This window comes from Rhinolophus sinicus, linkage group LG04, assembly GCF_036562045.2.
Source record: "Rhinolophus sinicus isolate RSC01 linkage group LG04, ASM3656204v1, whole genome shotgun sequence".
Classification (NCBI taxonomy): Eukaryota; Metazoa; Chordata; class Mammalia; order Chiroptera; family Rhinolophidae; genus Rhinolophus; species Rhinolophus sinicus.
Genome location: NC_133754.1, coordinates 99,745,852 through 99,761,535, shown reverse-complemented (window position 1 = coordinate 99,761,535; position 15,684 = coordinate 99,745,852). Strand labels below are relative to the sequence as shown.

The 15,684-nt window shown below is 47.7% G+C and overlaps 1 protein-coding gene across 1 annotated transcript in view; it reads left to right on the top strand.

Moving 5' to 3' along the window:
- The first annotated feature begins 2,226 nt into the window (after positions 1-2,226).
- The window catches only part of FLT1 (fms related receptor tyrosine kinase 1), a 159,277-nt gene continuing 145,819 nt past the window's right edge, over positions 2,227-15,684 (top strand). Inside the window, exon 1 of the mRNA XM_019736494.2 lies at positions 2,227-2,595. Within this exon, the coding sequence (XP_019592053.2) occupies positions 2,532-2,595 (64 nt within the window). The 5' untranslated portion in view covers positions 2,227-2,531. The remainder of the gene's footprint in view (positions 2,596-15,684) is intronic.

Genomic DNA, 15,684 nt, shown 5'->3' with positions numbered 1-15,684 from the left:
CAAAAGAATAGTTGGGGGACTTGTGAAGGACCACTCGATGCAAAATGATTTTGGTGTAAATTAAGTTATTCAACCATGACTCTTTTAACCTTAAATAATTGAGCAATAAATTAGTATTGTTGACTGGCATTTGAGATGACGAAACCCGTTTCAGCCATTCAACAATGACCTGTTCCGGCTTCACAAACGAACTCTGTACATTCATTTCTGAAGAGGGTATTAGAGAGTTTTTAAAAATCAAATTGCATTTAAAAAGTTGTATTCAACTTTTGTAGGTTGTGCTATGGACCACTTTCCCCCCAGGGTCAGCTAACGGTCTCTCCTGAGAATCCCCCCTGAGTCCTCCAGACCCGACAGACCACCTCTTCTCTGCGCCCATCGCAAACCCGAACCTCCCCCACCCCTCCCCGCCCCCGCCCCCGCCCCCAGCCCTGTGATCCTGACACTGTGCTGTCTTGGCCCCTTTCGGTGCCAACTTCCTTCCCAGATTCTAAGCCCCGCCCTTAGAAGGCAGAGATGAGATCTTCGCATCAGTGTTTTTTGGCTCTAACACAATGCCTGGTCCATAGGAGGTGGCAGAAGGACAATGCTGACGGCTTCTCCTTTGGAGGGATGGGGGCAGTGACACGAGGCTCTGAAGTGAGGCTCTCGGGTGAGTCCCAGACTGTGACCTGGGCTGGGGGACCAGGTTCGAGAAGGACCCGCTGTCAGCCTCCCGCGCTGCGTTCCGTGTTTACTTTCAAGGAACGAGCCTGTGGTTTTGGAGAAATCAGGCTCGGGCGAGGCAGAGTAAACGGGCCGGGAGCGTGGTGAGGAGCACTGGAGAAATGGAAAAGGCTGAAGCCCGCGGGCTAGCAATGGCCTCGCGCGTCTTGCTTCCTTTTGAACCACGATGGACTGTGGCTCAGGCGCCCCGGCGCCAGGTGCGCGGACACGCGTTTCCTGCGTGGGGCGGAGGGTGGCAGGGACCTGTCCTTGCTCTACAGTGCAGAGAGGTGTGGCAAGTTCGAATTGCCCAATCTTCCCATACGGGGAGGTAGTCCAGTCCTTCTGGAAGAGTCGCTGGCCCCGTTTAGGAGTCATCACAGTTCCTTTTATCTTGACCATCTGCAGGTTCCAGTAGAACTATTTTTCAAGGCGGCGGTATTTACAGAGACAAGGCTGAGCTGCTCAGTGGAGCCCAGGACGCTTCCAGTCTCTGAGGTCATGCAGACAAAATTAAAGAACAAAGTGGAATTGGTGCCATCGCAAATGATCTAGTGCCTCAAGTTTATTTCACCTGCTTTTGTTCGAAGACCATCAGTCAATCGTCTTGCGTAACAAGCTCCCATCAGAAACATTTTTTTCGAGCATTTAGGAAATAAAGTTCACGTGCCAGGTCGGCCCTTACAAGTTGTAGGAGCAGTTTCACGCCTCAGCTTTTAAAAAGGTATCACGATACTAAGCCTTGTTTTCCTTCTAGGAAGGCGGCGGATTTAGGAAATGACTTGGGCGGGAGCATCTGTGGCCGAAAAAGATACAGACACACTCCCCAGGGACCAGAGCGGGTTCGCGGCCTTCCATAAGGTGCCAGGCAAGGGTCCGGTGCCCTCCGGCGCTCCCGTTCCAGGCCCCGGTTCCGAAGGTTTCCGGCGCCTTCCTAGACGTCTGAGTACAGTCAGGGAGCTGGGGGGCAGCTGGGTAGGCGAGAAGGGAGCCGGACTGCGCCTCAATCCTTGGTGCCAAGAACACCGTCTCGGGGGCGCGGCCAGCTTCCCGTGGATCGGACTTTCCGCCCAGGGGGCGGGCGGTGGAGCTCCAGTCTTGTCCCCTTCCCAGCTTCGGGCGGCCCCCAGGGCTGAGTAAACCGGGTGGAGGGAGCCTGCGAGGATTTCCTGAGCACTAAGGGCAGGAGGAGGGACGGGGGCAGGAGGAGGCACGGGGGCAGGAGGGACGGGAGCGCGGACCCTGAACCTGCCTGGGGCTGCGCTCCCTGGACGCGTCTCCAGCGCCTCCCAGAGCACGGGCGCTCTCCGCCCCGCGGAGCGCTCAGCCCCGGCCCCCCGCCCCCGGAGCCCCCGCCCCTCTCTGTAGCCTTAGGGAATCAGGTCCCGGAGGAAGAGGGTAGGTGGGGAGGCGGATGAGGGGTGGGGGACCCCTTGACGTCACTGGAAGGAGGTGCCGGGGTAGGAAGTGGGCTGTGGAAAGGTTATAAATGGCCCCCGCCCTCAGCTGCTCTTCAACGAGGTCCGCTGGAGTCTCGGAGCGCGTCCGCCGGACACTCCTCGCGGCTCTTCCCCGGTGGCGGCGGCGGCGGCGGCGGCTCGCAGCGGGTTCCGGGACTGGAGCGTAGCGGCCAAGGACGCGGAGCTGCGAGGATTACCCGGCAAGTGGCTGTCTTCCTGGCTGGAGCCGCGGATAGTGGCGCTCGGGGCGCGGAGCCAGAGCGCAGGGCCAGCGGCCGCGGAGAGCAAGAAGACAGGATCCGGCGGCTGGATAGGTCCCCCGTCAGGAGCGCGGGCACCGAGCGAGCAGGCCGCGTCGCGCTCACCATGGTCAGCTGCTGGGACACCGGCGTCCTGCTGTGCGCGCTGCTCGGCGGTCTGCTTCTCACAGGTAGGGCGCTACCCGGGCCGTGATGGGGCGGCAGGGGCACACCCTGGTGGCCGGGGCCGGGGGCCCTCGGGGAGGCGAGCCTCGGCGGGAACCTGGGACACGCGTCGCAGTGGGCACGCCTGGCTCCGTGGCGCCCTTCTCCTCCGCTGGGTGGTCAGGGTGCGCGCCTCGGAGAGCAGCTGGCGAGCCCCGCGGGCATCGCCGCCCTGGACAGCGCTGGGGCTGCCCCTTGGCGGCTGAAGTCGTTGATCCATTCTGCCCGGCTCCGGGCTCGGGGAGAGCCGCGCACCCGGACTTGCCTGACCCCAGACCTGCTTCCAGGAGGCCTGGCGCGGGTCCGCGGGGCCCTCCGGAGCCTAGAGCCGCGGCTCTCAGAACTCCCGTGAGGCTGCCGGGGGGCTGGGCTGAGGCCCCACGGTGGCGACGTTGGGCACAGGCCACGACGTCGCGCCTCGAGAGGGAAGGAGGAGAGCCCACTTGGAAGGGTTCGCTTGTTTGCCGGGAGCAGACAAAACCCCGGAGATGGCAAGAGCTGGTATCTTTCGACTCACTTCGAGTCCCCGAGCCCGACTGTCCCCGGGATGTCCTACGAGCGTCCACTCCTCCCGCGTTTCTCCCACCGCGGGGCCGGAGCGCGCAGCCTGCCCAGGTCGCCGACCTGAGTGAACCTGACCAACGAGGCCAGTGGGGAACCCGAATACCGTTAAGTTTCGGAATTGCAAATCTAGCCTTTAAATTCCGAAAGAAGAAAGGGCCGATGATTTGGACCAAAAGATGCGGTTTGAGGAACGAATGAGGTCCGCCCCTTTCCTGGGCGTTAGGGAAACAGGCGGCAGAACCTTCGGGGCCAGAAGGTCGCACAGCGGTTAGGTTGGAAGCCGCCCCAGCGAGGCGCCACAGCCCGCGGGGATTTCGGAGCTCGGACTCGAGGCTCTGCCTAGCGGGACAGAGTGGCCGAGCCTTTTGGTTCGGTCCCCGTGGGCACAGAGAGCCCGATTTCGGAGCGCCTTTCTGTTATCCATCATGGAGAAAAGGTAAAATATGACATAAAAGACAGTAGCATAATAAAATAAATTATTGCAATGATCCCGGGAAGGAAAGTCAGTAGGGTTGAGCGTATTTTGCTTTAAAAAATTATTGTTAAATTCCAAAGGCTGTAACAGTCAAATAGTCTTTCACAGTGGGAAAACTAATTAGACCATCAGTTTCTAAATAACAAGCAATAGTTCCAACTAGATTGGTGAAACCATTAAACCTAGAAGCAAGGTGAAGTAATTCTGAGAACTCGCTGTAAGTTGGGAAAGTTGCTAAAACAACTATATTAAATTAAATGTTGCTTTTCTAATTCAAAAATACATTTTTGTTTTGAAAGTCACTTTTTTTGATACAATTGCTTACAGCATTTAAATAACTTGCTAAAGTCCATCTGTCTGTTACATAAAGGTAAATCTAGGTAATTGCCGTAAATCCGAAGAATGGAGGGAAGAATATACGTTTTATTAGATTTTCTGCTTCACACAGATATACCTTTATTTTTGTTTCAAAGCTGTGGTTGACTAGTGAAGTATAGTTCTCTATTAGGGGCTACTGAGATCGGTGGAAGCTTTTCAGAAACATAAGATCCTCTTGTGATTTCTCTTAGATTTTGTTTTACTTAAATGAGGCAGAAATCTTGGAACTCTTGTGATTAAACAAAATTTACACATGTGTTATAGGAAGAAAGCAAGACAAAACACTGGCAAGGTGAGAACCCCTTTACCTGCCGGTTTAAGGACCATTCCATCAGCGGAAGGCATTGGTAATTTCAAAGCCTGCCTTAAACCACAGGCTTCTCCGTCTGGTGAACAAACATCTTACGGTGAAACAGTCGGCGAAACAGTCGCTACTGACTTTCTAAACCATATCAGGGCTTTTGAACTGAACCCAAGGACCGCAGCTCTGGAGAGGGGGGCCCAAAAGGGGCCAAGTTTCTGTCCTGTGGATTTATCAGGAGTCCCGCTTGCACCCATCCTGGGCCAGGGTCTGCTCACAGCCTTTGCAGATTTATCAGTTATTATTACTGTGTGTGGGGGGTGGGGGGTGATGTGCATGTGTGCATTGCAAGGTAAAATAACCAGAGGTTCAGTAATACAAAAAGATAATGCATTTCCCCCAAAGAGTATATGTATCTTCTTCCAAATACCCTGGGAAATAAAAAGATGCCAATAATTTAGCTGTTTGCAACACGTCTGTATTGCAATCTTCCTCTTTAAAAAAAAAGCCCCTTCTCTCCAAAGCCTCATTTTCTTACTTCTAAGGCACCACCACGTCCTACACTAAAGCCACAGACCCTTTTTTTCTGTCCCAATTTTTCCTGTGTCTTTGAGCAGCTAACATTTACAATTTGCTATAACTAATTGGAAATGCTTCACTTGGAAATTTTGGGAGGGAAGTCTACATGAATAACATAAAGTTAAATAACAATTACATGAAAATAATACCCATTTCCAAATTGAATGTAATATATCTCATAATAAAGCTAATTGTACGCAATGATTTTTGTTGTTTTGCCCAAGGTTTAGGCAGCCACACTTTTTTGGTTGTGTCTCTCGACTGCATATGTGAAATGTTAATTATTTAGCACCTTTGGCAATCCGCTCAGTTTTCTAACTGATGGATGCTGCTGCAGGTGAACTATAAGTAGTCACCTACTCTAGTTCCTCAATGTTTTTTACCTTATTTATTATTATTTGAAGTTTTGTTCTTTCCCTGTAGAAAATTCTTTAATGAGCTATCCAGTTTCTTTTTTAGTGAAAACTAAGCGATGCTTTGGTTTCCGTACATAAGCTTCAGAAGTTAGAATAGACGGTTATTTCTAAGGCCTTTGCCAACTCTAACATCCAATGAATGAGTCTAAGAAACAGGCTGAACAGTCTGTCTCTCTCTCTCCCTCCCTTACCAACATTTGCGCACAGCATGGATGGGAAACTGAGAAGCCAGAGCTGACGCTGGAAGGACGAACTGGGTTTCCCCGCTGTCAGTAATCACACAGTATTTTCTTCTTCACTAGACTGCACCTAAACAACCAATTAACTTGGTCTCTGGTGGGCTGCACAAGCTGTTAGAGGATGCCCAAACTCCTGTAACATTGTCTTGGGCTTCTTTAGCAGGGTGTTAACTCTAGGAAGCAGACTCTACTTCATAACTCTAGTTACAGTATCTCTTCTAAGGATTCCAGTCATTTTAAACCCATATGCATTTCTTTTTTGTTATCAGTGCTCACTTATTTGATCCCAAATAACTTTATTTTAAAAGAGTTTTAACTTCAATGAGGATACTAAACCTCACTGAACCTATCTGATAAGACGTTTTAGAACCAAATAATCGCTTTGTTCTCCTTACCAAAAACGATGGAGACATTCTAAATCTACTTTGAATGTATATAATAATGGAGTGGAAAATGGTATATTGCAAAAAAATGGTTTTATATGGACCCCAAAAAATATCATGTCCTTGAGGAAGTGTTCTCCAACCTATAGCAAAGTCATGGCTGATATTTACTCTGGCTTGGGAAGTTCTGCAAAGCAAGAAAAAATAACAGAGCGGCAGCTTCTGTAGTATGTTAAGTTGAGATGGTATGTGAATGGGCCTAAGAATGGAGAGAAAGTGAGAGAAGCTTGGCACTTGGGTGTTAAATGCAAAGCTTGCGGTTGTCCGGTTCTTGGTTTAGTTGCGTCATCGTCATGAGTTTGCTGGGTGTCAAGTACATATCATAATTTTTCAGAGTGTTTGTCATTGTGGATAGGGGAGGAAGGACATTTGTAATATTAATAACACCCGGCCTTTTTTTTTTTTTTAAGTAAAAATGTATTGTTAGGGATGGTTCAAAGCACTGAAAGCACCTGTTGCACTGGGTTTAACCAATTTAACAGAAGGATCCAGTCTGTCCCCCTGGCCGTGGTGTAGTGGTGAGCTGGGAAGGAATGAGGGGATCTGCCAGATGCTCTCCAGGCTTACCGCTGACTCCTGACACACTAGGGTGCCTTGGAAATTGCATGCTGCTGATTAAATTACTGGGCTTTATACCAGATTGAGGGAGGGGAAGGAAATGGAAGGAATGGGGTAATTGAGGGAGGGCTTGAAAGGACAGCCTCTGGCTTAGCATCTGGGACTGCTAAGGGGGTTTCATTAAGGAAATGGTTCCATTGAGTCTGCTGGAGATAGTGGACTAGATTTCCTGCATTGCGGTGCGGACGGATGTGGGGGGATGTCAAGAATTCCTGGGGATTTCCCATCAGTCTTGGTGAAGCCATTTCTGATTACTGCTCTTCTCCTTGATGTTCTCAAGAGATTTGATCTTGTCTCACAGACACACACATTGGGAGAGCGACATGGAACCTCGTAGATGGGATCTACTCACCTCAGAGATGAGAAAATCCACCCAGCGCAGTTTGGCGATATTTTCCCCCCAGCTAAGGTCAGCAGCTGGCTGGTGACAGACCCAGGAAGGGATCCCAACGCTTAGTCTACAGATAACATTTCTGCTTCATTTTCATACTTCCTGTACCCCAGGTGGCGTAGAGGTGTTCAAATATTTGTTGAGAGACATTATTGCAGTACTAAAATTTCTTTGTAAACTCCAGCATCTTTTTCTCATATAAAAATTTCATCGATTTCCTTAAAGCCCATAGGGGTTTGAATTAAGAATATCCAGTTAATGGCTGCTCGGTAGTATGCCGAGAGATTCGGTGAAAAGATTAATGTTTCTTGTGAGTAGTTAGATTCTTCTTTTGAACTGCTGTGCCTTAAATATAGTTGTGGTTTGCAGTACCAGCTTCATCTTTCACCACTTCTCTCCACACACCCTGTGTCCCAGCTACACAAACTCTACCCCAGTCAGAAATTACTCACCCTTCTACAGATGGGCCTCGTACTTTCATTGCCCTGTGTTGGCACTGCTTGTCTGCTAGACCCTTTTCTCCCTCTGCATCTCTTCCTCCCCCGCCTTCAAAATCCAGCTCAGAACCATCTCCCCGAGTGCTTCCTTGTAGCCCCAGACAGAATGAATTGTTCTTGCACTTCTGCATGTATCCTCCTGTACGTACCCTCCTATACGTGGCCGCTCTATGAGCCCTCCTCCAGTTCCTCTCACCTGGCTGTGCCCTGGCTGTTTGAGGAGAGACTCCAGCTGTCCTCAGATCCCTGGCACCTACTGTAATGCCTGGCATGGAGGTTCTCGGGAAGTGTTGGATGAATGAGTGAATGAATGAATGATGTAGCCACATTATCATTTCAAATAAGAAATGAGTCAAGGCCAGATAGGAATTTATTCCAGTATATGGGTGTGCTCCTGCCTGTCCATTTGGTCTCAGTGACAGTGGATTCCTTAGAGGGACTGTTCCTAATAGATGATGTTTGTCCGCTGCAACAAGTGACTAAGATGTGGGAAATCAGCTATGAGCTTCAACTCTCTGAAATACTTACTTCCCATAATCCCTATCCGTTTTGTCTTCATACTTCCCTGAGTCCTCTGAGCCCCCAAAGCCGGGCTTTGGTCTGTGCAGAAGTTCTGTCTTTGCTTCTCTTAGTGAGGTGCCAAGAGCTTTGACTTGACCCTGCAGTGTCTTATCCAATTTTTAGAGACAACAGTGCTGTCAGATGTTACGGTTAGACTTACGTGTCCTCTCATAGACTCAAATCTGAGTCCTCGGGTGCCGGGCTCTGACGCCAACCCAAAGGACAGAGGCATCCACACACAGCACCAATGCTCTGTTTCAATAGGAGCCTTTGGTTTCAAGGCACAAGACCAGGCTACCCGCCTGATTTCCTCTTTTCTCGGCTGGGTTCTCCTCAACCACTCGTGCAAACAGGCTCTTGGCAGGCCCTCCCTACTAGGAAGGTGTGAGACCTAATCTGAAAAATCTGAAGCGCATGGTCAGGGCTCACGTTGGTGCCTCCCCCCACCCCCCCAGCCCCATACTTTGCACACACCTACAACATACTCCAAAACTTGCTTCTCCAAGTGTGGTCCATGCTGGACCTTAATGAATCAGAGAGTGCATTTCAATGAAGTCCCCAGATGTTTTGTTGATACATTAAAAATGGAGAAGCACTGATTTTAGTAAAGGATTCTTAACTCTGGTGTCAGGGTCTAAGTCCTTTTCACCTTTGACCTGTGTGACTCAGGGATTGGACCTGGGCTGGCCAGCAGCCTCTTGTGGCCCCCACATTGTTCTGTGCCCCGTTTTCTGCTGGGACACCTGTGTCCTACTTCAAGACTCTTTTTTTTACAGACTTAGCTTGGACCTGTAATCAAAGTAAACAGAGATGTGATCTTGAAGATACCAAGGTGAACCAAATCCTCGGTGCAAGATCAAGGTCTTAGAAAATATGGACTTGGGGGAAAGAGCAAAAATGGCATGAAATAGGTTTTAACCATACATCAAAGTTTTACAAGGCATTTGCTTCCCAAACAAAATTACTTGGTAATGAAAACCAGCGAAGGTGTCTCTTTCTCCAGAATCTCTGTGGTCAAGTTGTCTCATGGTGTCGTGCTATCGCTGATAACGATTTTTTTCTGCTTCTTCCTGGCTTGAGATCTAATGTGTTTTGCACTTGCGCTCTTCCTTGTCTCATTGCGAATCTTGGCCAATGCATTTGTCCTTTCATAGATGATCACAGTGCTTACAGGCGTTTTTTTCTCAGCCGAGTCTCCAGTCTGTTGAAGGGGTGGAGTGGGAATAGATTTCCTTTCAAGCCACAGACCCATCCTGTGGTCTACACCACCCAAGCTTTAACAATGATCAGACTCTTTTGTTAAAAGAGGCCTGAAGTGAACCTTGTATAAACGAAAAGCTTTGGCTTTCATTATCCACAAATATGAAACCACCTAAACTCAAGGCCACCTTTAACAAAACGCTGATTAGTACTTACTGTTCCCATTGAGTTCTGGGAAACCCTTTGCTTCTCTCTAGGGTCCCCAGCCTTAGCTCTGCATTAGAATCCTCCCGGGAGCTTTTAAACACCGTCTTGCCCTGGCTGCACTCCTGACAGTTTAATCACAATTGGGCGGGGGAAGGGGAGACCCAGGCACCAGTAGTTTTAAAGCTCCAGGCAGAGGTTAAGAAACTATTTCATCAGACATCCAAATTACCTGGAGAGCTTGCTACATCCAGAGTCTCTGATTCCAATAGTCTGGGCTGGGGCCAAGAATTTGCATTTCTGACAACTTCCCAGGTGAGGTCGAGATGCACCTGATCCAGACACCTGGCTTTGAGAACCCGTACCCTGGGGCTGATTTGAGAGGCTTGGCCACCTAGGAGGCACCTGCCCACGTGCCAATGTGTAAAAGGCACTGAATCGTTACTGGGGCATATCACAAGGTGGAGGAAGCTGTACTTACAAGAATTCCTGCCAGGAGGAGACTATGCTTTTAGTGTGTAGAAGACAGGCTAGGATGACATGTTTGGGACGTGCCATCAATGGATGTAGCGGAATTGCCTTCTGAGGAAAGTGGGTCTGTTTTGCTGAGTGGTGTATGTGAGTTAGGAACCGGCCCTGAATTGCTGATCTAGACAACAGTCTTTCTTCTCTGCCTCACACCACGGAGCATTCCGCCTTTCCTCTATAGAAGCATTGGCAAATGTCTAGAGTCCTTTCAAAAGGTGCCATATGTGTACTGACCTGTCCCGACCAACCGTGTGCCTCATTCCCAGCCCTGCTTTCCCCACAGGGCTGTGGGAGGCCTCGCGCTGCTTTGCCTCTGCAGCTGAGCCCCTGCCTCCATGTTTCCTTTGCTGGGATCAGCACACACACACACACACACACACACACACACACACACACACACTCTCCCTCACACACACCTGGGAGGCTGAATTCTACCAGTTGGAGCATTTTGGTTCTGCTGACTTTTGTGATGTGCTAGCGGTCTGTCCCCATTGGTGAGAAAAGTCACTGCCTGGTTGGAGACAGAGCTGGCCGGCCACTGTGCAGAAGCGGTTCTGGGACCTTGTGAAACACCAGGAATGCTACTTTTCCCCAAAAATAAGACCCAGCTGGACAATCAGCACTAATGAGTCTTTTGGAGCAAAAATTAATATAAGATCCGGTATTATATTATACTATATTATATTATATAAGAGCTGGTCTCATTTACTATAATAGTAAAATGAGACCGGCTCTTATATTAATTTTTGCTCCAAAAGACGCATTAGAGCTGACTGTCCAGCTAGGTCTTATTTTGGGGGCAACAGGATAGCCACTTCTTCCCTGAGAGCCTCTGGGGTACCGATAGGGCATGTAAGATTTGACACTCTGTGAGCACCACGTGAACACTTTTATTTTCAAACGTGAGAGGTGTACACACTTTGCACACTACTGGGTCACTGCCTCTGCAGGGCTGAGTCATGGCAGCGTTTGTAACTGTCATCTGTTGCTATGAAACAGCCTGCCCCAAAACTCAGTGGCCTAAAACAAGAATTCATTATGTCTTATGAATGTGTGGATTAGAAATTTGAGCTGGGCTCCACTGGATGGCTTTTCATCCATCCAGCTGGATGGTGGGTCACTCATGCAGCTGTAGTGACCTGACATTTGAACTGGGACCTTGGTGCTGGCTGTCACTGGGTCTCCCTCTGCATGGGTCTTTCACCATTCAGTAATCTGGCCCTGGCTTCCTTACGTGGTGGCAGGGGCGGTCCAAGAGGGCAACGATGGAAGCTCCAGGGCCTTTTGAGGCCTGGGCTTTGGAATTCTTACAATACCCCTCTGCCACATTCAATTGGTCCTCACCCAGAGTCAGGGGCTGGGGAAATAGGCTCCTGTCTTGATGGGAGGAGCTGTACAATATTGTGGCCATTTTTTTCAATCTGCCATACCACACCACTACTTAGCCTTTTCTTTTCAGTCTAGATATTAGGCAGGAGTTTGGCCAAGAAAATAATAATGAATAACGCCCTGACCCTTCTAAACAATGCCTGTGAGTGAGACGACTGGTCCAGTGGAAAAGCTTCCGATTCACAGACCTTTTGATTGGGGTACAACTTTTGATTAGAGGCTGCTAGCCTCTTATGAGTGCCATGACACCAGCACGGGAGGACAGCTGACCCTCAGATTCTGAGTGTAGACAGCTCTGCAGCTTCTCGGGGCTTGTATCATACAGTCTCTGATTGAGTACCTTCGTTTGGAGGATGTGGTGAGGCTGTATGCTTTGGGGGAGGTAGAAAGGAGGAAGCCAACCCTTCTGGATTGTCAGGCACTTTGATTGAATTGGTTATTTTATGCAATCCCAAGAGGTAGCACAGTACTCTTAAACATGAGGAAACTGAGGCTTAGGTCAATGAAATACTTTTCCTAAGAGCACAGAAGAGATAAGTAAGGCTGGATCATTTCAGTCTCATTCCATCAGACTCCAAACCACCCTCCTATCTCCAGGACTTCCAGCCTAAACGAAGAGGGGAGAAGGAAATAAGCAGCGATGAGAGTGTGCTAGTCTTTCCCTTCTTTCAAAACCATTTTTCCTGGGAATATTGCCATCTCTAAAGAATGTGAGAAGCCACTGCTACTCCAGCTTAAAGCGGCCTTTGGAGATTCCACTGCTCCCTGTGGCAGACACCATTGGAGTCTCTATTAAGACAGAATTTTCATCAGGCCGATTTTCCTAGTATCATGAGTATTCAAGGACCTTTCCAATCAAGTACCTTTCTAAAAATTCAGGTCAGAAAAAGGTCTCCAAAGCCATTAAGAACATGATTTTATATGGGCTTCAAAACTGCTCTCCTGTAAGTAGCTTTAAACTAATTCAGAAAACACAGGACGGACGATGCAGCCAGTACTTTGATTCTGGAAAAGCTCTCTGCACGCAGGACCTCAGAAAAAGCCGGGATTGCCCTGTGCCGGGAATCCAGTGTCTACGGCTCGGGGAACCTTTTAGGTCCCTGAAACCGCAAAGACTTGGAGCTTATTCTTACTGAAGCTGGAGTACAGCCAAGGACCCTGACTCTGAAGGCCCTACCTGGGTTGGGGGAGGGGTACACTAAACACGACCCCAAGGGGAAGGGGGAGGAATGCACCCACTGAGCATGCACACTTTTAATTTTCTTTTCTGCACGGAAACCTTTAGTGACTTGCCAAGACTCACACCCCTATGGCATGACCAGATCGGGATTCGAACCTATGCCTCAGATTTTAAAATCGATGCTCTTCCCTCGAACATTTACCTAACATACCTTGAATGTTAAAATCTAGGAATCAAGGAAAACCAGATTGGTTTTCAGGGTGTAGAATAACAAGCTGTTTTGTGTGAGAAAAGGACAAGTGTTCCCGAGCATTTTCCTGGAGGAGTTACTTTCGGTCTGGGACGGCCACAGCCACAGGCCTTGATTTCCCTGTTTGATCAGGATCCTTGTACTGTTATCAGAAATGGAAACATTTCTTTAAGCCCTGTTTCTCCCTGGGTCTCTTGCTCTTCCTTAGAGCATTCCTTTCAGCTATCCAAGTGTGCAAGAAGTCAAGAGAGAAAAAAGCGATTTCCGTCTTTCTTGATCTATATTACTTGGAGAGGGACACTTTGGGATACCCGAATATGGCCACGTTTATCCCAATCTGAGAAAAATTGTATCCTGCCATCCTTTGAGGAGTTTTATCTTGTGTTCCGAAGAAACAGTGGAGAGTGGTCAAATGGATGTATGCCTTGGATGAAAATTATAAGGAGGGGTGATACATATACTGTTTGATTTTTATGCTTGTTTTCTTTTTCTAACTTGGCATTAGAGAAACCAAAAATGTATAAACAGATGGAAAGGCAGGGATATATTAGAGGGATTGCAAACAAACAATTTTAAAAGGCAATGTAAACCCCTGTTACAGCATTTCGCCTATGATTAATGGTATTGTTTTCTTTTTCGAAAACACTGTTTAACTCTATTTTCCACTTAATGTCTCCTGCTGGATTGGATTTTTGTTCTCTGCTGTTATTTGGAAATTTTTATAGCTTTGAAATCTTCTCCATAGGGAATTCTGCTAGAACTGGAGGGAAAAAAAAGAATTGAGTAATTCCCCTATTTATTATTAAATTATCGTTATCCCCTATTGCCCTAGAATGGACCCTGTGTACCTATAACTTCTTGAGGATTAGGGAATATTTGACGTACATTGTTGATGCACAGATTAAAAGTGGTTCTACCAATTGTTGCCCCGTCCCTGACTCCAAAATTGGTAAGTGAAAAATACCCAATGCAAAGTGTTTGCCACATAAAGTCACTTAGAAATTCAGGAAACTAACATGAATGCTAATTTCCAAGAATTTCTATTTCAAGAATGTCTATTAGCCTTTTAGACTGGACATTAAATTAAGTGATTCTATATCCAGACAGATCTCTTTTTAGGAGTAGTAAAATTCTAAAATATAGAAATCGGGTTGTTTTTCTTTCATGTGTGCTTTGCAGTCCAGGCAAATTGGGCAAGGCATGGTCTTCCTAGAATAATTCACTCACCATGTGGGAGAATGTTAAGTACAGACTGGGGGGGAGGGTAATTTCTTTCAAAAAATATATTTTCTTACAGCATTTTGGAATGCTGTATTTTCTGCTGTGATTTCATGAGGAAAACTATGGATCATGTCAAACGTAATTCTCCTGATGCCATTTCATAAGCAGTCCTCATTCTAGGGTGATGCCCAACTTCCAGTGTGAGTTCAGGCAGGCGTAGAAGACTGTTTTGTTTTAGAACATTTCAAACATATTCACTTGAAAGGTGCTCAAGCAATTATCAAGTAACACATTTTATTTCGAGATAGAAACATGGTTGTACTTATTGTGCTATATGTTTATCATTGTCTTATTTTGGGACATTAACTGTGGATTTTACTGAAATGAATCACTTATGTTAGCAAAGTATGATTCCCTGTGCTCAAAAGCACATCCTTTCAAAAGAAAACACACATAGTTTGGAGGTGACCTCTATTTGTTGATTTAGATAATCTACATTTCTTGTTATTTACCTAATCTACTTGTAGATGACTCATGTCCTAAGAGGCCACTCAAGGGAAGCCCTTCAAGGCAAAAGGTTTGTTGCTGATGCATCTTGACAGCTGTGAATCCACTACAGTGCCGGTCAGTCATTCAATAAACTCTGCCCGAAACGTCTGACACTCGCTCCTCGCCGTTCCTCTGGGCCTCAGGGGCCTCTGTAGACGTCATGGTTCCACATTAGTTCTCCTTCTAAGAATCTACGTGTGTGTGTAGGTGGAGGAGGTTGGCCCAAATATGTCTGAGAGCTGGCAATAATTCTCCCCACACATTTGAAATGTTCTGTTCCTTCCATTTGAAGCACCCTCTGGTTCCAGTGACCCCCTTCCTTAGCCCTGGCTGAGCTGGCCATGTTCTCCTGAACTGAATCCAGACTCGGGATTCAGAATGAGGATCTGAGCTGCCCAGCCACTAGAGAAACGGTTCCCAGAGATATTTCCTTTAGATGAACCCTCCTGCTGGGACCCTCTGAGCTGGTCAAGGTTCCCAAACAGCACAGAAGAGGACAGTTGATTGGGAACTTGAATTTCTAGGTGCACCAACACAGCCTGAAGATGTTCGGTGCTGTTACTGTTGGTGCCACTGCTTTTGCCATCTTGGATGAGAACATGTGGGTTGAAAACTATTTCCTCTTGGCCTGGACCATCCATGGTGTGAGCTAGGAAGAGGAGTGAAAAGGCGGGATGAGTTAAGTCCTGGCTCGTGCACATCCCATCGTTTTCTTTTCTCCCCCTCATTGCAGGCCTCTTCCATGATTTCCAAAAGCACAATGTCTCCTGGGCATATCTTGTAGTGAATGTTCACTTGTGGCTTTTATTCTAGTGGTGAGTGAAGTCAGGTAGACCGCAGACTAAAAACACACATACCCAGACACACACACACACACAGACACGTACACACTCCAGGGCATTGGAAGAAGACAATAGGCTTTCTCCTCTTAGCAAAGGGGTCAAGGAAAGCAGAGTTGTAGATGCAAGGGACTTGAAGGACAGTTGGTAAAAGAAAACAATTATTTAAAAACTAAGATGAGCTGTGGAGGGTTTGAAGATTTGGAAGTCTTTGAAAGAGAAAGATACCCTGA